The 24,140-nt window shown below is 37.5% G+C and overlaps 1 protein-coding gene, 1 long non-coding RNA gene and 1 other non-coding gene across 7 annotated transcripts in view; all 3 read right to left on the bottom strand.

The window, feature by feature from the left end:
* Nucleotides 1–4,342: 4,342 nt before the first annotated feature.
* On the bottom strand, nucleotides 4,343–5,991 carry LOC140681922 (uncharacterized). Its single transcript, XR_012053143.1, has 2 exons — nucleotides 5,850–5,991; nucleotides 4,343–4,580 (listed from the first exon to the last, which is right to left on the bottom strand). It is a non-coding gene; the product is annotated as an uncharacterized lncRNA (long non-coding RNA).
* On the bottom strand, nucleotides 4,767–4,858 carry MIRLET7I (microRNA let-7i). Its single transcript, NR_049003.1, has one exon. It is a non-coding gene; the product is annotated as a microRNA let-7i (primary transcript).
* Nucleotides 5,992–13,978: 7,987 nt separating the features above from the next.
* Nucleotides 13,979–24,140, bottom strand: part of MON2 (MON2 homolog, regulator of endosome-to-Golgi trafficking) — a 64,268-nt gene continuing 54,106 nt past the window's right edge. For 2 of the 5 annotated variants that reach the window (XM_030258790.4, XM_072922592.1), the window contains 5 exons: nucleotides 19,775–19,850; nucleotides 18,695–18,818; nucleotides 17,710–17,917; nucleotides 16,921–17,003; nucleotides 14,354–15,027 (listed from right to left, as the gene is read on the bottom strand). In XM_030258790.4, the coding sequence (XP_030114650.2) occupies nucleotides 14,864–15,027; nucleotides 16,921–17,003; nucleotides 17,710–17,917; nucleotides 18,695–18,818; nucleotides 19,775–19,850 (655 nt within the window). In that variant the 3' untranslated portion in view covers nucleotides 14,354–14,863. Of the gene's footprint in view, nucleotides 15,028–16,920; nucleotides 17,004–17,709; nucleotides 17,918–18,694; nucleotides 18,819–19,774; nucleotides 19,851–23,576; nucleotides 23,720–24,140 lie in introns of those variants that run through there. The other 3 variants (XM_030258801.4, XM_030258824.4, XM_072922605.1) reach the window with 3 other exon arrangements.

Below are 24,140 nucleotides of genomic sequence, written 5' to 3'. Positions count from 1 at the left end.
AACATACACCTCAGGTAATACAAGGTCGCTGGGGCATCACATGGGGAGTTCCTCCTAATGTGGTACTTCAAAAGTTAACCAACAGCAAAACTGTCCCCTCTTCCAATACACATAAACCTTCACAGAGAAGACGGGATAAATAGCACCTTTTCTCATTCAATGCCAGCATTTTCATACCAATTCCTTCTTCTCATTTTAGTGGGACAAGGCTGGTTAATTTAAAGACAAAATCCTCTCTCCTTGCAAAGGGTGAAATGGATGACAAAGCATCCTTCAGAATGGGATAAGGCACACTCCACGTTCTCCTCATATTAAAGGAGCAATTTGGCTATATCACACTAATTTAACAAGATGTTTAAACCTATTTTCAGTGAAGTCAGAAGTACGTAATTTTCCTTTAAAACATCAAGCTTCTTTCAGGTGGCTGAAAAGAGAGGAAGTTACTGTGGAGAGGGTAGAAAATAGGGATAAAGTAATGAGGGACCAGGAAGGGATGTGATAACTAGGTGCCATAGATGCTGTTTTCTTAGCTGGGCAAGAATAAGAGACTTCCAGCACTTATGAAAGAATGTGCAGGACTAGATTTCTTTCCCATGTGTGTACTGACACACTGGCATCATTATGTTCTGGATGTAGTTAATCTCATGCATCAACATAGTTCTTTGTTGCACCCACTGCAAATCTTCACCAGAAGCCTAAAACAGGCAGGCAAACTTCAAATGCTATCACCTGAGAAAATACAGGCAGTTTTGCTTGGGTTGCAGAGACAAGCAGGCTAGACAAACTAGTAAAGCAAGGGCAAGAACTTTAGGTACAAAGGAAACAGATTAACAGCAGAAATAACCAAACTTGGTAGGAGAAACTAAGCCCAGGTAAGAGAGCCTTTTCTACTGGTTAAGTCTTGGACAAGGAAAGAAATAGAAGTTCACTTTCAGTCTTCTGGCTTGCTTCTCACAGCAAACATGACAGCTTTCACTGTGATGTAGCATTTCCCTGTCCAAGGAAACACTCCTGCCCCTTTCCATTAAATGTAAGCCTTTCACTTCAGGGATTCCAGTAGATGCCCAGTGCAGGTAACTTTTGCTGTTGTATTTCGCTTCATGTCTAACACCTTCAGTGGTGGGACATGTGTTCATTTTGGACAGACGTTCACAAAGCCTATATATTAATGTAGCTGAGAGGCTAAAAGACTCTTCTCAGATGAAAAGGTTGACTAACTTTCTTAAAAATTAATGTCTACATTTGTAAAAATTGACCCAAAAATTAATTTGACTAATATTCAAGATATTCTAGAGAAGTGTAATGCATATATAAGACCAATTTCCCAAACATTCACACTTGAGTGACACTTCCATTTGCTGTAGAATCTCTTTAGAGACATATACCATGTGTATATAAATGTATGTATATGTATGTATGTACATGTGTATATATAAAAGATATAAAACCTCTTCCAGAAGCAATGATCTCAAACTGATTTCTCTGATTTCACTGAGTAATACTTAGGCTCAGGATAGTGGAAGATGCAAGTAAACTGTTTAAACATAAAGGATGTGGTCCAATTTCATTTGTAATTACTAGAGTAAACATTTCCCTGCGTTAATTTAGTACTTGTTCTTATGGGGAAGTATCAAATGAAAAGCCACACATAGTTTATCTAAGGCGCTGAAGCATTTTAAGTATGTGCTTATGTATTTAGAGGTGTAATTCTCTAAAAACTGGTATTTCCTCTTACTGTCTCAAGCTGCTTCCCGGTGTAAAGCAGGCCTCACTCATTATATGTGCATGGTCCAAGACCCAAAAAAGTAAAAGGCCCAAGCCAGCCCCCAGTGAAGACAAGTTCTCAAATATCAATTTTGCCAGCATGGAAACACAGCACTCTCCTTGGTGACAGAGAGGGCAACTGCACCCTGCAGGGAAGCAACTATCTTGGATCTAAGATTTTAGGTTGATGCATGCCAGTATCTTTAGAAGCAGAATTGACAGACAGTAGCTGGAGGGGTGAGCAGCTGGTGACTGCTTTTCACAAAATAGGTAAGACAATAGCACAAAAAGACATCAAACTAGGGAATAAGAACATCCAAAGCTTAATCGACTATGCCATGAATTTCTGCATTTTTTATTATTCCATGAGTCAAAAGAAGTGCTCAGAAAAGCTACAGATGAACATTTCTTGCGGTACTTTCTCACCCAGCACGGCAAACAATACATAATAGGGACACTATAAACTGAATAACTTTGCAGAGAAATTCCATCAACTCAGCTATGTGCCTATTTTAATGTTTCTATTAAAAATTCACACAAAAAGTTTGACTGAGTGAAATCTCTAAGGAATAAAGGGGGAAAAAATCTCAGAAAGAGACGATGCCATGACATTAATGTGCCAGCAGTACCGCTTTTTAATTGGCATGATGAAATTTTTCTCACCCAATTCATCACATCACAATAAACAATTACTAAATTTACAATACATGAGCTACTCCTGCTATTTCAGGTTTTCACAGTATTTTCAGAGCCTTGACTTTTACAAGGTAAGGCTCTCTAAGGAAAGGCTCTCCATTCCACCAAGAATTAATCTTTCTGCCTCAAAGCTTTACGTTGCAACCTTCATCATACAAGTACACTAGGGAAGGCGGACAGTTAAAACAGTGGCTGAAGCTGGGACAAAACTATGGATGAAATCTGACTGGATTAACTTCTGTCTTTTGAATGCTAGATCAAGTAGTGTTCTGAACCAAGAAATGTATGGATAGCCCTAAAGCAAAGCTAGGCATCTTGTATGCAACTCCTCAAAGAAACAATCACATGTACTTACCTAAAAAGTACTAAGCAATAAACAACCAATACCCATGTGGACATGGGGACAAACCCCCTCATGCATTACACAGCATCTCAGTAGTCCCCTGCATGCACTCCTTCAGTAGTATTCTCTCATTTTAGTACAGGCTCTTAACATGGTCCCAAAGTCATCCACAGTACAAAACACTACTGTTCAGAGGCACGTGAAGTTTAAGGAAGATACTTTACACAACACATAAAACAACTACGTGCTTAATGGCAACATGATTAATGTATTTTCTCTCATTGATTCTTCCCCTCAAACCCAAAAAGCTACAACAGGAGCCAAGATCCATCCTACCCAAGTTGCCTGAGCATAAGGCAAAGCAACAGGGAGGACAATTTCACACAACCCACCTACAGGCACTTAGATTAGCTGAAGCACCTTCACCTCCTTTACAATCAACATACAGAGACAAGCTCTGTGAAAGGTTAATTCAGATCAAGTAACACTAAGGCACTTGCCAGCATGGTTTGTATCAGGGATATTTCTCTGCCTTTCCCACTGAAGAGAAAGGGACTGGTAGATTAGCCAGTTAAAATAACATGCCTAAAGGTAGACGGTGAAAATACCATCCTAACTTCCAAATCAAACAAGCTCTGCTTGGTCTGTCCTGTTTATTAGGATGTGAAATGCAGGCAGGTACAGCATCCTTTCTGACCCTTCAATTAAGTTAGGGAAAAAACCCAAGGGTGTTTTGAATTTGGAAACAGTCAACAGCTAGGACTGCTATTTTACTTCAGAGAAAAGCTACTAGTAACAACACTTAATGTGTTGGTTTGTTAGTGAGCATGAGAATATCTAGCTTTTGGAAAGTTGACTTCATGACAAAGGTTGAATTACCAGAATAATGCAGTGCATAGGGTAAAAACGATGTATCATCAGATTAAACTTTTTCTCTATGTTCTGCAAGACACTTTACATTCAGCAGAGGTGCAAGAGCAACCTTTGCATGTCTTCTAAACACATAATGAGTTCAAACAATTCAAAAAGAGAGGCTGAGTTAAGTATCTGTAAGTTTCTTCTCAATCTTATAAATACATTAGAACTGTGAACCAGAAGCACTACTAAAGCATCGACTAAATTTCAAGTGTTTAGCTACAGCTTTAATTTTCACTACAAAGTTAACAGACTCATAGCTAGGTCTTATAAAAATTAATTTGTTTTTAAAAACATGAGACAGTTATGCACATTTATTATAAAGGTTTTAATATATTACAAGTTTAAGCCATTGTAATAAGCAATCAACACACTAAAATTTGTATCAAAAAGATACCCTTAGCCATCACTATAAATATACCAGCAATTTTAATTAATTCACAACAGCAAATTCATGACTTTGTTTTCACAATAAATTAAAATATACAAGAAAGATATCTCAGAAGTTCACCTAAAATTGTGAGCAGCCAGCAGTACAATTGGTCAACTCTACTGTAAAAAGACTCTTATCTATATAAAGTGGTAATTACATATTTTTGCTTTTGTTAGAGAAATACTCTATGATTTTTTACCATTCAGACAAAAGCATTTAATATCACACATACAAGTTTTGCATATTAAAATCACACAAAATACAAGTCTGTCACTGATCTCCATCTTCAAAAAATAGAAAATCCACCTCTTTCAAGGACGCCAGGTGAATAATAAGGTCTAAGCTTGAGAAGAAATGCAGGCACTTGCTCTTCAGCCCAAATTCAGGTACCCTCCAAACAGCATGAAACTAGTGATTTTTCATCCGGCTCTGCGAAAAGAAGGAGCGTCCTACTGATGGGGTCGAACCCCACTACTTGCCTCGGTGGCCAAGGCTAGATTCCTCCTGCAGAACTAGGAAGAGAAGGAATTGTTGCCACCTCAGCAGCATGCAATCCCGGGAATACAAAGGGGATTCCCATTGTCATTGTCTTCATCTGCAGCTGATCATCACCAGCACTAGCAAGGCAGTAGCTTGCGCAGTTATCTCCACAGCGGGCAATGTCACAACCCGACCAACAGCACAAACTACTACCTCAGCCAGGGCCCTGGTGCTCCCGACCCCTTCTGAAGGGGGAAACAAGCAGGCAGACAACACAGCAGCGACAAATGAAATTAGAGGGAAAAACAGAAGAAAGATAAAAGGGTTCTGAGGTCTTTTGATGATCCTCGTCTCCTTTATCTGCTGCAGACATCAACCAGACTCCTCTCGCCTGACTGTGAAAAGCAAAGGGAAACCCCGCCCAGCTCCCTCCTCAGATTTGCCCTTTTCCTTGCATGACCTGAAACCGACGGGAAGAGCTTCATTTATCAGATACATTACAGACCCCAGCTGGTACAGTAAAGATCACGTTTAATTTCAAACAGCCATAGTTCCGCAAGCCTGAAACAGATGGGGCGGGGAGGGGAAGCAGGGAGGGAAGGAAGAAAGGCAAGGAGTCGGGGGGGAGCAGAAGGGGGCGAAGAAACACAGCCGAAAGACACCCCCCCACCAGCTCCAGCCGCCCTCCTCGCCCCCCCGCAGGAACGGCGGCGGCGCGGGACCTGCCCGCCGGCCCGGGCAGCCCGCCGAGGAACGGGGTGCGGGGCGGAGAGGCGGCCGCCAGCCCGCCCTGACCTCCCGCCACCCCCGCCAGGCCTGCCCGCCCGCTCCCCGGAGAGGCGGCGATGGGCCGGGGCGCTCCAGACCCGGAGCGTCCGGACCCAGCCCCGCTCGCCCGAGGACGCGCCGTGTCGCCGGCCGGGGCGAAGGGGCCACGGAAGGACCCCCGCCCCGCTCGCCCCAGCGGGGAGCCTCCGTCGCCTCTGCCGGCGGGAAGGAGGAAGCCGAGCTCTCCGGCGGGGGCACCGGAGCGCCGGGGAGGGGGAAGCGCTCGCCTTGCCGAGGCCGCAGACAAAGGAGGCGCCGTGCGGGCGCCGCAGCTCCGTCCGCCCGCCCGTCCCTCGCCGCCGCCGCCCGTGTGTCCGGCTGAGCCATAGAGACCGCGCGCGCGGGGGGGCGCGGGGCGATTCGCGCCACGTGACCGGGCATGTCACTCACCCGGCCGCCGCCATCTTGCGGAGGGAGGGGGAGCGCTGCCCCCGACGAGTGCCCAAGATGGCGCGGGCGCGCGGGCCGCGCTGACAGACGGGGGCGCTGCGCTCTGCGGCCCCGGGCACGGCCGGACCTCCGCCCCCAAACGGGCCGGGAGCGGCGGCACCGGGCTGGGAGCGCACGGGCCGCTTTGGGGCGGGGATTTTCAGCTGCTCAGCCCGAGGGGCACAGTGGGCACGGGTGTTCGGGGTACATACAGTACCTCCCTTGGCTCGGGACTTCTAATTTGGAAGCTCTTCCCTTTCTAAATGTAAGCAGACTCCATGACGATTTTTCCACAGAAACTGACCTCAAAGAAACCCACTGTGGAACCTCATTACATATTCACGAAAATTATAAATACTAGCGTTCTTACTGTTCTATCGGTCCTTCACCACCAACACACGTATGAACAAATCTATTAAAAAAAAAACAGGTACCGGCACACCAGAGGGATTATACTGACTTTAAAAATTAAAATGTGTTAATTGTGTTTACAAAAACTGTATTAACGTCAGTGGTGCAGAATATGGAAATAGGAATATGGACAATAGTCTTGAAGTTTCTAATGCAAAACTCCATCTACAACATGGGTTAAGAAGGAAATGCAATGCCTTTTATGACAACTTGCAAAAAATTTGTAGTTGAGAAAGACACACTGGAAAGGAGCCAACACATTGCCACCTTAGAGACAAAGATAAAATACATTACAATTAGGTAGTTCCCCCTTTTTGAAGTTGCTACATGCATGAAGCATCAGGCACAATCAGATCACTGATCATTTGTTTAAAACACGTCTAAGACAGTGATACTCTGTTGGAGAAAACATGCTAAGAGATTGTGTATGATGAGGTGATCCTGAAGTTCATGTGTTTTCGATAGAGCATGGCACATTAAAGAACATTCTACAGCTGAGAACACAGAAACATCCAATAACTCAGTCCTTTACTTCTGGTTCTGAAAGGGCCTATTTGATCTCCTCCAGACCGCTTTCTCTCAATTCCCGTTTTCCTCTGTAAATCCATATTTTTCACAGAGACAGTGAGACTTAATTGTTGTAATTTTTGAAGTCAGGTAAGGAAAGGCAAAACATTACAAATATGGATGCACTAAGGAAATGTATGCTCCGTTCCTACTCGGTATAGTTGGTATACGCATAAAAACTCAGTTCTGAAAAACAAATGCAATTTGAAAGTGGGACATTGCTTACTAAAAAGAAAAAGTAAACACTAGATATTTCCCTACTATTTTTCCTATTAAATAATCAGTTTTATTTTAAAGTATATTACAAAATATATTAGCAGTGGGAAAAATCCTGCAAACTTAGAATATTAAAGTTTTTATTTAATTCTGAGTTAGTTTTTGCCTTTTTTTAAATGTGCTCCCTTCTATTCTAAGACCACCTCAATTATAATATAAACTTTTACACAAGACTTAGTATTTCAATGATTAATTTTCCTGAATTAAGGTATCTTTTATATTTGTTAATTAACAGACCGAAATACATCTAATATCATGAGAATATTTAGAAAGTTTCCTAGACAAGGAGTTAGCAATTCCTATTTGAAGAAAATCAGCACTTCTGGGCAAAAGTAAAATGTAAATTCAAACCATATCATTTGGATAAATTCATTATAAGAAGGTGAGATAACTGTAAAATACTGTTTCTTTTTGAAGTTGGTAAGTTAAATAATTGAAATATTTATAATGTCTAAAAAGAAGTTGTTTTTAAAATTGTAATTGGACATCAGTACAAACTACTGGCAGATACTTAGCATATATCACAGTTTATTATATGGCAAATCAGAAGACCTACACATGTTTTTTGACTTGCATTTATCTAAAAAGTCCAAGATCTATTACAATAGATCTTTGAAAGCAATGAAAAATTAACTAAAAGGTTAGGAAATATGCAAGGCTGCAGCTGGATACAGGCACCAATCTGCAAGCTTTCAGTCCCTGATGTTGGAATCATCCATCTTGCTGCTTCATGCCATAATGCAAAGCTCTGAAAGATTTTGAGGATGGGAGCCCTAGTTACTTTCAGTAATTCAAGGTGTGTTTACCAAGAGCATAAGTGTGCAAGGACTTTCAAAGAACTCATGTTTACTGGCAAGTATTTTTTCATTTTCCTGAGATGAGAAATTCAAATACAAAAAATAAGAATTCAGGCACCCAGGTGGACAGTATCAGGAGTAACTGTAACCTTGCTGATCTGAAACACTTGTGAAAAAAGCAGCAGTTTAATGTAATATATAAAACAATCAAAAAATAATCTGATGAGTGTACAAAAGTGTAGTAGTAATGGAAATGGTTAGCTCTATTTACTGAGTTTATGAAGACAGTAACATCATGTACTCATCCAAATTGGGAAACCAGTGGAAAACCAAGATGGTTCAGCAGCAGGGAGAATTTAAGGCTCAAAAAGAGCTCAGCTTTGTACACTAACAGTAACTGTAGATCTCTTAACTCTTCATGTAATTATTTACACTAATGCCATGACTACAAGAAAGTCACAGCATGTTGTCCCTTGCAAACACAGGATACAACGGATAAATATTTGAACATTATCTTCACCCAGGGAAAAAACAGACAAGCCTCAGAGCAAACCCTTACAAAGGATATGTAAAAACCCAAAAGGCAAACAAACAAACAATAGCCACAAAGAAGATGCTCTTAGGGGAACTCAAAAAAACTGTAGCACCATCAACACATTGCAACAGCAAAGGCAACTGCTTTTACTGTGTCTCATTTTCTCCATTTTGAGATATCTAAAGTAAACTAAAAAAACACCACATGCCTAAGCCTAAGGAAATTGTCCTATGCTCTGGTAGCAAGAACTGTCACTTTCCACATAGCAACTTAGATGATCTTGTAGGATGGAATGACTCTACTGCCAGGCCTGCCTGTTTTGTCTTCCCTGACTGCAAATGAAAGCCAGGTTAGTTAATCTTGTGGTAGACCTCAAAATTTTAGTTACCTAAACCTCAGAAGAGAAATCTAACTTGTGCATCTCAAAGCAGACATTCCATACTGCCTCTCCTAAGTTTATTACAGGACGAATCATTTCTATTTTAGTCTATTTAATAATGACTTAAATAAACAAGAAATTACATTTTAAGCCTGATTTTGCACCTACATTCATCTCCTCTAAAAGATTATTATTTCATTAGCAATTATTTAAATGTTTGTTTGCAATTAAATATAGTCCCACTAAGTTTGGTAACTTTTTAAAACTAGGGAATTCATTTTACATAGCTAAGATCATATCGCTTGTTAGATGCTAAATGGTTACATTTTATTTGAAAACATATGAGTGCATTTTTTGATAATTTAACACTTCATTAGTTTGACAAGATCTCTGGATTCAGAGTATAACATGAAAAATGGCATTGAAAATAATTCTTAGATTGATCTCTTTTAAATGTATTGAATACATCCATGAAATACATTTTGTTAACGAAGACTACAGAACTAAAAGTTTCTAGTTGCCACTGCCTTCAGCTTTTAGAGAGAGCAGATTTTACACAGGATAGACCCGTGAAGGTATTGAAGAGAAAAAAAAAAAGGCAAAACTATTTTCAATTCCTAACCCATTTCCAAATTTGACCAAGTTATTTAAGTTGAATTGGTTAAAGTGATATTAAACTGCAAGAAAGAGCAACTACTACCGAAATGAAGTTTAGTACTTCAAAAATTTGCTTCCCACTCTATAAAGAGAGAGGGGCTCATGCTACTCCATGAGTTCAGTGCATTTTCTTTGAGACTATGGCCACAAAACTGCTTAAAATTTTAACAGTATAGTGCATACAGCTGTAACAGACATTGTTAATTCTGTATTTTGACAGAAAATATTTAATTTAAGTAGGTCTGTTCTAAGATAAATGTTTATCTTTCCGCATTTGTTCTAGGGAAGTGCTTTGTGTAGACTCTGGAGTTCATTTTAGTGGTAAGGTAGTACTGTATAATGCTTCGCCAAGCCCAGAGGCATGAACAGATACTCAGTAAGTAGATCTGCAAGTAGTAGTTGTGATGTACTCCAGAAATCAGTTCTTTGTACATGTACATCCCAGCAGCACTATGCACTTAATATGCTTGTCCCCTTCCATGTTTTCTCATGACAGAAGTTGATCGAAACCAGACTGCTCTGTGCTCTCTCTGAATTGGTGGCAATCCAGTTTTAGCTGCCATTTTTCTATGGAGCCTCTCAGCCACACCCCTCAGACCAGGCTTTGGTCTTTGATGTAAATGTCGGACAGAAGTGTGAGTCTTCTGGCAAGGAAGCCAGAAAGGCAATTCCTTGGCAGATTTAATTGTTCTAAGTAAGAAATAGTTAACATTAAAACCATCAAATGGAGTGATATCAGGCTTCACATTTGCAGCCACCACAGCCTCATGAACTGCAGTCTTCAAGCAGCTTCAGCTTAGGAGATACCCCTGGAGACTTGTGTCAAGCCTCACTAAAAGTATCAAGCAAATATTTTGTGCACAAGAGAGCAGCAGGAATTACTCTAGTTTGAAGATCAGGGTCTTCAGTAACAAAACTGTGAAGGGGTCAGATACCTGACTTGTATGACTTCCAAAGGCTTTCCTTTCTTATTTAATTATTGATAGTCTCTTCTGAAAACAAAACGGACAAAGGGGCCAATGCCTTTGAGTATGTTTCAACATCACAATTTTTCTGATTGAAGAAAAATATGATAGCGGTACTTAACTCATTCTTTCCATAAGGAATACATTTTAGGTGAAAAAAGAACTACACTGCTGATAAATTGTAAGTTCTGCTGATGCTTAAAAGTTCTTAAGGCAGGCATCTGGATCACCAGTGGAAATAAATGTATTGACACGGAGTAAAAAAAGCTTATCAAACTGATCATAAAAATAAGCTTATCTGAGAGTTCCTTTAAACATAGATAATAAAGTAAATTCAAGCAATGAATAGTCTCCTCTCTTGCTAGTGAAATCCTGTAGTTAGCACATTAAACACACAGGTAAATTTTATCCTTTTTATCAGTTGTTTCATAATCAAGGCATAAATTCTTAAATAAGGAGCTTAGAAAAAGAAGGATCAGTTTTTAGCATGTTACTCTCTGACAGGCACAAGGACACCACAAAGATGATCTTAAAAATGCTGAGGTTACTCAGATTAGTTCTTTAAATACCAGGAAGAAATTCTTCAGGCCCAGTCAATTTGACAACATACAACCATTTTCTCTCCTCTTTCCCTTTTACTGGGCAAATTTCTTCAATCTTTGTTATTCATATCAATTGCACAAGCAATGGACTGGCAGTAGATTTCTGATGTTTTTGATTAGCCATCACCATAACAAACCAAAAAATTGCATACAGAAAATGAATAGCTAGCTGCAAATGTGAGGTGAATAGCTAGTGAAGAGACACAGAATTGAGTAGTACAGAAACAGATGAGTAGAAAATGTGCTTTCCTCCTCCCTCTTCCCAAAAACACTCGTATCTTGAGCTTCTAAATGAGTTTCTGTAAAATACACTGATGACTAGTACTTGGGTTAGACATTGTGAGGAAAAGAAAGGCATTAGCCTCACTAAAAGTATCTTGCCTGAAGAGTTCAAGGCCAGTGATGAGAAGATTTACTCTTTGGCAAGAAGAAACAACTCAACCTGGGTAAAAAAAGACCTCTGCAGAGTGCAATGATAAACTACTCAAGTTTCACAGACATATTCTTATTTACTTGTGTAAATAACTAACAGTGACCATGTGTTTCATGTGATTTAACATCCAGTAAAATTCCACAGTTCACCAATAAAGCAGGTGGAGAAGCAGGCTCATGTACAAGGGAACAAAACAGATGTCCAGTTAGATAACCATCTCTGATGATAAGCAAATAACTACTGTAGGTTACTTCTGGGAATAAGACTTTCTGTAAAAACTTCCCAGCTTGAGACATCTGTTCGTTTTTCATAATTACTTACTATGCAATCTTAAATCCTCATGTACATTAAAGCAGTGATCATACCACTGAGACGTACAAGTTTTCCCAAGTAATCCAAAGTCTTGATATGAACATGCTAATAATCTAATAATTTTCTCTTTGGATTTCCATCCACATCTTTTTTTAAAGTTGTGAACAAGAAGGAAAAAGGTGAAGATTGTGGTTACATTTAATAAGCAATTAATTCTTATCTTTGAACTTCAGCTGACACATTTCTATACAGTCAGCTGTAGCACTTTTCTAGCTGACTTCAGCAACACAGTCCAGACCCCATCCTCTAAATGTCCACAGGTTTTAATTCTCATGACTAAGCAACCCTACAGACTTGAATTTAACTTGGACATGGGTCTACTCAACAGGTAATGTTAAATTAATTCAATTGCTTCTGGAACAAGATTTACCTTGCTAGAAACATGTAAAAATGTGAAATTTAAATATTCAAAATACTGCTTGCCTCAAAGAAGCCCTAAGAATGCTTAGCAAAAAGTATAACTAGAAAAAAGACATTGGTATTTCAAGTTGGAAGAAATATTTGAGTGTTGGACAAGAAGGCACAGTAAAGGGAATAATTTTTGTTCACAGACAAAATTAGTCAATAAAAACATTTCCTAAGCTAAGGAGCTTTGTTTTTAGTTTTCAAACTATCTATACAAAATACAAAAAAGCAGCTTTAACCTCAGATTGCATGTCCAAAACATGCCTCAAATAGCACAGATATTCATTTTATAATTAAGAGGAAAGGATGGTAAGTTAGCTCATTGGTAGTTTATTTCAAAATCTTTTGAAGATTAATATTCATAGGTGTAAAGTAGTATAAGTTCTAGAGTCAAGAAAGACTCATGCATCCCTTTCTGAATTACAGATAAAGATGAAGATTTGCCTCAATGGACAAATGCATCTGTATGATCACTGAAAAATCCATTCAAAACTAATTAGAAACAAATTCACCCAAAGCTTGGACTGCACACCTATATATTCTAAAATAAATTAATTCCCTTCTTTCCTGTCCTACAGTTTACTTCTTTAATGACCTCGACTTATCTTCCACTAATTAGGAGAACAGTTGTCAGGTTCTAGCTTTCAGAGTATGGATGATGTTGCTACTTTTATGTAAGATCCGGTTCTGCAGTATACTGGAACTGCTCCTCCAGAGAAGGTATTTTTACATAAATTTTATTAACAAGAAATGTTTGTTTCCTTAATGCAAACTGTGTATTCTCTTAAAACTATTCAGGTTTGACAATTATGTCCTATGCAACTCTGGTCAAAGAAACATGCAATGTCTTGAAGCCTCTTTAATATTTACCATACTTTAAAACAGAAAGCTTTTAAAAAGGACCATAAACTGGAGACTTGTGGGAGCAAGCTGTCCAAAGAACTGCCTGGAGAACATTATTAATGCAGGGTAACCATGACCAGTTCATCATACATTCAGCTTGAAGCTTCTACAGCTTTTACACCTATTCACTTGAACCAATCAGTGTTCCTTGAGCAAGGAAAGTGCAAAGCAAACAGATATAATACCATTTCTTATGCATGACAATTTTTAATATCTACAAAAGACTTGAAGAAACAAAACCCTAAAGTTAAGTTCTGAAATCCAAAAAAGGCACCTTTTTTTTTTTTCATTTGGCCTTTGTGCTTTCACATCACAGATTAAAAATTTGAATACAGGTGAAACATTATTGAAATCAAAATTCATTAAATAAGAGTTTAAATGCTAGATCACAAACTTTAAAAACAATACTATTAAAAGTGGTTTGCTTCAATTGTGTATTATCTTAAAGTCAAACAAATTCACATTTACTTAATGACAAATTTTACTGCATTTCTAACTGAGTATCTATCTTCAGAAATACACTTCTCATGGCTTTTATCAGACAGAGTTTATAATTAAACGATATTAAATGATTAGAACAATTTGTTTGGGTTGAAAAGACATTACAAAACAAAACACTTAAAATTATTGAACAAAATATTACAGCCAAGTATTTTAGATATTTGAACTTGCCTTTTCTGGGTCATGATTCAAAGACTGTGATACTTGCCAAGAAGGTCAAAAAAGGCTAACAACCCTCAAATATGTTCTTTTTCTTTTTAAAGCAAGGCTGCAACTGCAAAAATGGATAGAGTTAAGTAGAACAAAAATCTTGAAACAAATTTATTATGAAGTGAGGTATGGTAGTGTTGAAGTGCTACAGTGGATTTGTGCATATTCAAACTTATTTCAGGTCAACTGCTTTGAAGTTTGAGATCAGCAGACTGTGACTGCTTGCTTCAATCTTTCATTATATGACCCTTTGCAGATGTCCAGTGGCCACAAAGACGATACATTCAATTGAGCAAAAACTAACATGATCAGATATGAATGAGCATATCTGGCAATTTAAAAGGCAAACTGTAAGTAAAAATGCAAGCATACAACTTATTCATAATAAATACATTTTCAAGCATTTGACATTATCAATATTTTTAAAAGAATTTAAATAATAAATGCAACTATTTTATACATAACTGTACCATTTATTATACACACAAGTATATCAGTTCCCTTTGTTTACAAAGGCTGGTTACAGATATATGGAATGTTACAGTACCATCTTGCATAAAATTTTAGTACAATTCATACTTCAAAAAAGGGTGCAAAACACCAGCCTAATAAATCTGACTGAATTGAAATATTTTTTAATTACATCATTAACACATACACAACAAGCTGTACATAAGCCCACTTTTCAATCACCACTTCAAGATACTGTAGCAAGTACATTAGATTATAAATGATTCTGACTAGTCAATTATATTTATTAAAGGTTTGCACTGCTACTCACTCTGGAACCTTTGAGATAAAGCCTGTATTCACGACTTACTGAGCTCTTGTTAATACAGTTAAGAGGCAGTCAGTATTGGTTGCCAAAGTACTAGTCACAAGAGATTTCCTCAGAGAAACTTCACCCAGGAGCAAACATTTTTGGATAATCCTTTCAAGAATAAAAAAGAAGTTTTATGGGGTCAAGACTCTCCATTCTGTACCTTGGCTGCTGGTGGATGCATGAAGTCCTTAAAGGGAACCAGTGCCTCCTTCAAAGCAGAGCACACTTCTGAGGATGAGCAGGTGATACATTCTACTAAAGTCGGGTACAAGGCAATAACTTGTGCCCATGTGCTAGAATCAACTGCAGAGAAGAAAAGAACAGACTGAATCACTTACCACTCTCTAAACACTGACAACAGATTTTTTCCAATACCTCTAAGTAATGGCAAATTCAGTGTGCCTAAACACAGGTATTTAGTGCTATACAGACACTATGGCATCCACACAGGGCACTCAGATACGGGCCAGGATTTCTGCAGGAGAACCATTTGTTTTTTCAGCTGCAGCCAGAGGCCATGTGGGATAATATCCTTAAAGTGGTGCTACACACCTGTGTTTCTACATATGAGTCATTCACTGTGTCTTTGGAATGCAGAACTGACAAATTTAAGATAATACTTCCATCTGTAATACATATGTTTTCTGCCTGCATTTCTCAGCTATTGACAGAAAATTGAACTGGATGCACATTTCACTTTCGGAAAATTGTCAGCAATGAGACTTTCTACTGATTTCAAATAATTTCAGATTATAAGAGCTATGGAAAGCAAAGGTAAAAACACCAAACAAAGACAAAAAATATCCATCGTAAAGTTTTGTTAGTCCAACAAGTAAAATTAAACATTGTAGCATGATTCTTATAATGTCACGTCCTTGCTTACTTCTGTTTTAGCTCTGCTTTCAAAAGAGAACAAACCCATGGCTTCAGACAACATTAACAATTATCTTAAATAAACAAAATTATTAGAAGGTAGAAGAAGTGGGAGTGAAATGATTCTGTAATTTGTCCAGTACTTCTCTTTCTAAGAAAGTGTGTGGGAGGTTTGGCAAGCACTGCTGCATAGGGACCAGGGGAAGAATGTCTCTCATTGCAGGAAGAGGGATGTGGGGAACAGTCCAGCTGAGTCGGCTTCTCTACTCCTCTAAGAGGAAGACCCACCAGAGTAGCACTTCAGTTAGCTTCAGGGTTAGCCAAAAGGCTTTATGCATCCTGGCATAGAGCTCTACCTGCACACTTTGCCATGAAACATGGAAACCACATCATCATAACCCTGGCTGCTCAGCGATGATGCAAATGAGGCACTGCCTCTTTCCAGAAACCCACCTGTGTTTTCCTGGAAAGGCTGGTTTGTTTGTTTGTTTCAGGATTAAAAACGTTTTGGGTTTTTTTTTTTTTTCCTATTCCTCCTAATATGAAATGCAGGGAGGTAGAGGGAGATGTTGTATACACAATTCTGTCAGAATTTCAGAGTCCAATACAGTGGACTTAACCAAGACTCATGATTAAGTTTCCTTCCAAGAACTCTCCATGTATACCAGAGGTGCAGCTTACAGGAGGAACAGGATAGGTAATTTTAAATGAAGTTGAGGTCTTTCATTTGATTCAGCCCTTTAAATAAATCTGTCAACCATTTACTCAGGCATCAATGAGAGAAGCTCAGTCCAGAGGACAGAAAATAATAGTGCAGGAAGAGAGGGAAAGCAAGACCACAAGTGTAAATATCTAGCAGCCTGTCCATGCATTTAACTTACACCCCTTTAACTGCAGAGTGCGCCTATGTGAACATGAACCATACAACATGAACCTAAAAAGGTATCATGAGAAGGAAAAAAGGATCCAGCCAGGCTTCATATATTTAAGAATTCCATTAATATTTTATAGAACATGGGTTTTTTTCTTTGTTTTCAGAAGACACTAAGCTTTACCTAATAAAGGACACCATAAATTTAAGTTTTCTCTTTTATTAAATATATCTTAGGTCCTTATACTTTTAGTCATACTGGAAAGATTTTGTGGGGTTTCTTGCCAGCTACCTCTCACCTACATATATGAAGAATTACAGAATAGTGACTCTTACAGAGTACACTTTTCTTTCCAATTTCTGTGAAAACTACTAAAGAAAATAACAAATACATCTTTGGGGCAGACATAATGTTACCTTGTTTTGAACAATGTTATTTAACAATAACTTACCATTTTCAGGTTGAGTCTTTTTAAGTGAATCTATGAGAGTACTGACAGCTTTTAAAACAAATATGATTTCTGTTACTTGCTGCCTACAGATGAAAAAATGCAAACAGTCAACTTCTCATTTTTGTTTCAAGAATGTAAGTTTTATAGAAAGTTTCCCACTATCATTGCTGTTGTCTCATCTAGGACAGCTTTAACTTTGATACTGGAAACAGTAACACCATACAAATCTCAATCTGAAACACACATATCAAAGTACGTGATAAGGCCAACAAAGATAATCAATTTCCACATTAATGATCAAAACCTTCAAAAGCAAAGTGAATTTCAAATAAGTTCCCATTTTAAAGAATTTCTTCATTTTTTGATCTAAGTTTTCCACTTCAAAAACAATTATTTGAGTAATGATTCACAATATTGCTGTTTGGATGTTTTATTTTTGAGGCGATTCTACTCAGCTCTCAATTTAGAAACTACACATAGCTCTCCTGGGAATAAAAGGAAATCAGATTTACGAAATACAGTGCTGGAGATAGCAGAAATATTGTTTTCAGTAACTGAAAACTGTTGTAACAGCACAGAAGATGACCATTGTTACTTAAAGGTTTTTCTAAAAAAACTGAGTACCAGCACTTTCTTTGAAATATCTTCCCTGTAAACATTTCCCTGCCTTTTGAATTTCATTCTGTCACACCCCCCTCATTTTTTTCATGACTAAATGATATTTTGAATGCAAACTTCTTCTCATAAAGTCCTGGTAATACCCTTATTTTCTAAAAACAATGCACATACCGTGGAAGAGGACATTTGCCACTCAATCTCTCATCTTCTATGTAGCGATGCAATACATCCTGTGACCTTTTCAAGAGCACAGAAAGTGCCATTCTAGAGATGTAGCCTTCTTGAGGAGTTGTAACTTTATTACTGAATGAAAACTGGAGCAGTGTTTCAAAACACACCTTAGAAAACTCTTCTCTCATTCGAATATCTATTTCAGCTTCTGTCAAAGTAAAATGATGCATTTCAATTGTTCAGTGTGCATGATGCTGCATTTCAATCAGTTTATTATATGCTGAGAAATGGTCATCACTCCTCTAGTATTAAAAAATATTAACAGTAATAAGAATAAATATTAAGAACACATTCTAAGAAAAAATGACTGTGCAAAAATCACAATAGTTCCGAACATAAGATATGAATTATGACATATTGTCTGTAACATGTCATATACCTGACACTGCTTTAATTATAAAATACATTAAATAATCTAAAACCAGCAAGCAATCCTACATCATAAATACTCATATTTGGTACTGTACAATTTAAGTATTTTTCTATGTAATGGCTTATGTTCATTTTTTTTCATCTTTCCAAAAACCCCTACAAATGTTTTTTATTAAAGACAGAGAAGGTATATGGCTATACCTAGCCATAGTTACACTAAGGTCATTCAGGTTTTAAGAACAGGATGTCTGTCTTACAATTGTCTGAAATTACTATTAGAACTGGCACAAAGGAAAATGAAATATGTAGAAAGTAACACAAGTACAATATTATATATGACACTGTCCAAGCAGTAAGGAAGTAATTTTCAAAAAATTGCAAGGAAAGCTTGGCAAAAAATACAAAATACAATTTATAAAAAAGCTGGATATCAAACAGTCTCTACTGAATACATGCCAGGGAACTTCAAGTCTATATCATAATAAGTACTCAACATTTTAATTATTTTCTAGTAGATTTAAACACTGTAATTTTTGTCATTCAAGTACCATACCTGTAAAGGAGGATGACTGAGAATGTATTGAGCCTTTATTGAGCATAGTCATTATCTGACCAACAAATTCCTTAGGAATAAAATTAGCATATGGCAATATCTCTGTGCTGATAAGCTGCACCACCTAAAATAAATTACATATATTATATTGGTTTTCTAAATACTAAAACTGTAAATCTAGTATGAAGAAACATTTAACATCTAAACGTGCTTAAGGCAATACAAATTAACAGAAATGCTCTCTATCCTTGTCTTGATGCTCCCATTCAGGAACAAAATGGGTTTAGATCTCCATAAATTAATGCATCAGATTTGAGAGTTCTGCTCACTGCAGACAGAACCACTCACTTTTCATCCAGATATTTTTGTGTCCCAGCTACCCCTCTGGAAAGATGATGGGATGAAACCACAGATACTACCATGTCTTCTCTGCAACTCCTTTTGCTTTGTACCCTTAATCTCTGTTCTGCCACATTTTTTTGTCCTGGAGTGAAAGGAGAGAAGTCCCTCCTTACTTCAGGTATCATCTTCTCCTAATTTTCTTCAGCCTTATGCAACCAACCATACAGCCATCTCTGCTGCACAAACTACACACAATTTCTACATTGATGCCAAAGCTTCTCAGTATAGAGAACATATCTTAAGGGCAACAATGTCTAAGAAAAAATGGCTTTCTGCTGACTGCCCCCTCAACACAGAAAGCACTCATTTCAGGTTTAATTGTCAGCTTTCTCTCTGGTCTACAATTACCAGTGTAAATGTTCAGCAATATCATAATAAATAAGGATACATAATGAGTTAGAGGTAGAAACATATTATGGTTTAGCCAGTCTATACTGTTTCGGAGTTGAGATGACAAGAAGTAGTTTTTGGCATCTCACTTCCTACTTTTTGCATCACTCTGAAGCAGCTGAACTCTGGACCTATGAATTTCCTGTCTTATTTTCAAAAATGAAAACAGTATCACAGAAAAAGTAATGAAAGGGTAACTTTTAAAGAAATTATTTCAGAACAAAATGCAACTTGTGAATGTCACTAACTTGTTAATTTTAACAGTATTATTTGTTTTAGGCTCCTTACCTCAACATCAATACTCTCATTCTTCTGAAATTCTTGAATTGAGAGATTATCAGGAGGTGTACTAAAAATAAACATACTGTGTTATATTTTAAATTTACAACATGTGTAAAAAGATAAGTATGGAAAAGTATATTATATTTACAGTTATTACATGCATCAAGTTGGTACTATTATATGGTAATGATTAATGATCAAAAGATCAGGTTGGATGGGAGCTTTGAGCAACCTAGTCTTTTCACTCACTATGCCAGAAAAATACTTTTGAGTTCAATGGTACATCTTAATTTTTTTTTAAATTTTACATTTTCTTCTACATTAATGAAACTTCTTTCATTAATGGGATATTACCATGTCCTTTTTTTTCCCTGCTAACTAAAATGATGTATTTGTTCTCATTCTTAATGAATTTTATTAAAAGAAAAACCCCTTTTATAAACAATAGTTTTGAAAAAATGTAGAACTTCTTGGAGTTCTTCCATTAGATATATTTATGACTTTGTTTTCAGATGAAATGTCCAGAAGTGGTGAGTAGTTCAGAGCTAAGCACGTGCACACAGGCAAGGCAGCTGCCCAGGGTAAGACTGCAGACCTGTGTCAATCTTGTCTTCAGAAGGGTACTCATCTGGCCTACCTCCTCTGTCCCATTGCCAATTTAAATGAAAGTTTAAGAACCTTGAATGTTTTGAAATCTCATTCAAATCTGATTCCTTTAGCTGACAAATGTTTTGTTTTGAGTGATTTTTTTCTTCCAATGCTCCTATACATTGCTGACAAAGACTAATAAGATTGTTCTTAGATAGGCTTTTTTCTCCCCATCTTCTGAATACTTATCATAACACACTGAAGATCAGTCTTCACACCTACAGCTGATTTTCAGTTTTGACAGTTAGGAATGTATTCTGTATGTACCAATGTTTCTGCTTGAAAAATAAATATATCTCTGCTCCTCAAAGAGACTTTATGCAGAAAAACTCTAGATCACTTTATCTATGAAACGGACATGTGTTACATGTATGACTTGAAAAAAACCACAAAGAATAAAATATTAAATTATTGTCTTTATTACTGGGTTGTGTATTAGGGAGTCAGGAAGTTTGGAATTTTATGTTGAAAACACAGTTTAAAATAAAATATTAAGTAGCTGTTCAGTCCGTACCTTTTCTAACACACAGTTTTTAAGTATGCAAAATGTTTCAACAGTAATTTAAGCTATTATGATGCACAGAAATGCAGGTCATGTTGAAATATGGGAAGATTTCAATCTGGCAGTTCCTAATTTAGGATCACTTTCCGAGCTGAGGTGTTCAGGCTTTTCTGCCCAGTCATCCATATCTGATCTCCCTTATCTACTACAAATTATGGTACATATTTATTCATGTAGCAAATTATTCCCAAGTAAATAGATTTTTGTCTATGTGGATACATCTATCTAGGGGCCAAATGCTTTGCTGTTCCAGCACAACATATCCAAACCGTACCAGAGGGTCAGCAGCCATGAAAGGTAAGAGTGTGATGCAGAAACTTTCCTCAGTACAGAGCTCCCAGCCCCTGCCCACGGAACAGGGAGGGCTCCAGAGCCAAGACCTAACAAGCACCCAGAGTCCTGCTGTGCACAGCACTCTGCTCAGAAACATCTTCTGGGAAAGTACTGATTTATTTCCCTCATGTGAGCATAGACTTCTCTCTAATAAATTATATATATATATACACACACACACACATATTTGGTGAATTTTATTGTATATAGTGGCTTGACATGCTTCTATGAAAGCCTCTGGGAAAGAAGAACAATATGAAATAATAAACACATCAGCTTCTTACTGAAGACAATTTTGTGTAAATTAAGTTATATGAAATGTATTAATTTTAAATGTCACCTTGATTTATGACAAAAATCAAGATTATTGAGTCCTCAGCCATCGTTTGCTCTAAAAAAATTTTTAAAAAAGCTGAAACTTCTGTCTTGGAAGTTGCTAATGCTCTATGACAGTAACACTTTCCTTTTTCATTTACCTGGGCTCTCCTGGCTATATTTGAAATTTCTTATTGTACAAAGCTGCAGAGACAATTTCTGCTGTGTTTTGTACTTTTTAAACATCAGTGAGTATCCCTTCTCATTTAGCCCCATAGCTGGCTTGAAATTCTGTTCCTATCCCAAAGACAGAGGTGGGACCATGCTGAGGCGAGGAGGTTCACTATTTTAAATTCAGCTATTCACAGAGCTTTAATTTAAGGGTTCAAACTACAGTGACCTCTTCTCTAATCAATGCCAACTCAGTTTCAATGCCAGAAACAATATTAGGCTATCTACACATATGATTTCTAGAATCACGGTGACTAGAAGAGTTACGAGTTAGATTAGAAAAATGTTTTAAATACTGGTTAAAAATTTAGAAATAATGTGAAATAATTTGTGAAATAATGTGAAATAATCTCATAAATTAGAAATAATGTGAGATAATTTCATTTTTCTACCCAATGCTCAGCCAGGTAGAAACCTGGAGAACATGCATACAAAAATAAGGCAATGTGCACTGGCATATTTTAATGAAAGCTAAAGGAAAAAAACCTAATCAAATCTGTTATGCAGTGTTGTTAGGAAGACTGACTGCATTAAGGCTTTTGGCGAGTCTTTTAGAGATGCAGCTGTTTCATATTTAGAACCATCCCAGCAGTGCTAAGTCAGGCTTGGAGAACAAAGGTTTGAAGAGGACATAGAAAAGGAAACCATTTACCTAGCTTTGCATATAGCCTGGACAGACAACAGCACAGAACATCTAGAACATTTAATAGTGGAAAGTGAGGAGTATAAAAATATATCAAGACTGAAAGAAGAAAAAGAAGGGGGTTTTGTGACATACCATTGCAATTTCATTGAAACAAAGAGCTTAGGAAAAACTACAGAATGCCAGCATAAGAAAGTGGATTTTCTGTTCTAACCATATTCAGGTTTAAGTGTATATATATAACTATTCCTGTCACAAGGGGTGGCATGTTAGAGAATGCTAAAACTCCAGATAATGTGGTAATGGAGTTACTCTGTCTTACTGTCAGCCTCTTGGGCAGTCAGCTGAACTGCATTTCCCAAATTCTTTGTGCTTCAGAACCTTTTCAATCCATGCTGGCCTTAGTCAGATTTGTACACTCCTGCACCTAACTTAATAACCTCCCTGTCCTGTGTGACACATTTGCAAGTTGGAAAGCCACCAGCGATGACCTGACTCACAGCTGCAGTAAAGCCACTTGGACAGGTTCAGCAGAGTTACTAAAACCAATTCAAGTTTACAAGTCACAAATCTAACTAAAAGCACTCTCCTCTTCTCAGCTATGGCTTGGTTAATTGATTTGGTGTTACGGACAAAAATCCAAGTAGTACCAGAAGTTTTAAAAAACATAACTCATTGTTAATACAAATAAATCAGGAAACACACCAAAACCAGTTCTATACAACCTGGCTGTTCTTAAATAAAGGATGGATAGCTGGAAAGTACATTCTCACTGCCTTCCCCTGCAACCTGAAGGATGACATGCATGTCAACTCAGCAATAAATTTTAGTTGTTACTTTCAAAAGAGTGAATAGATTCTCTCAAATTACCCTGGAATAAGGCACCATTATAAACAGCATATGTTTTCTATTAGAATTACAAAAAAAATTGAAAGAACACACTAAATTTGAAAATTCTGCATTCAATTTCCTTACAAGCAGAACAACTACACATTTAAGAGACTAAGTAAACTGCAATTATAAACCACTAGAAGATAAAATTTAGCAAATTTCAAACCAAAAAGGACAAGTTGCCCTTCCTGCCAAGGGTAGTCTCACAGCATCTTGCACAAAGTGCAGGAAGATTTTAGCAAAGAAAATAAGAAGAGAATTACCTCAATGTGGGGAACTTCCACAGCTATCTCTAGAGCTCTCCTTACATCACAGCGAGAGAGATATGCTTCAGTAGCAATATGGGGAGGAGGAGGAGAATGAAGAGGATGAAGAAAAGGAGAAATGACTGCTATTACTAATTGTCCTGACTAGTGGCATGAGGAAGATGTATTCCCTTTTCAGCTTTAATGGTTTTTAGGAACACAAGGCTCAGGCTAATAGCAAGAACAAAAACTATCTATCTATCCTAAAGATACCAAGGGACAAGGCTCTAACTGTATGTAGGAGAACCATACACTTGGAAGGCAAACTGCTATTTAGAGAAAGATGAGCATTAGGGAGGTAAAAAAAACAAAACAACTGCAGATATTCTGTGGCCACACAAAATACAACTAATACGCAAAATTTATCTTCTCACAACAAACCTGGAAAGCATAATGCTAGTGGCCATTAATTATACTAACAGGTCAAATGATCTTGCTGTAGCC

The sequence above is a fragment of the Taeniopygia guttata genome, chromosome 1A (genome assembly GCF_048771995.1).
Source record: "Taeniopygia guttata chromosome 1A, bTaeGut7.mat, whole genome shotgun sequence".
NCBI classification, from domain to species: domain Eukaryota; kingdom Metazoa; phylum Chordata; class Aves; order Passeriformes; family Estrildidae; genus Taeniopygia; species Taeniopygia guttata.
Note: the sequence above shows the minus strand (reverse complement) of the source record. Positions and strands in the feature narration are given on the sequence as shown.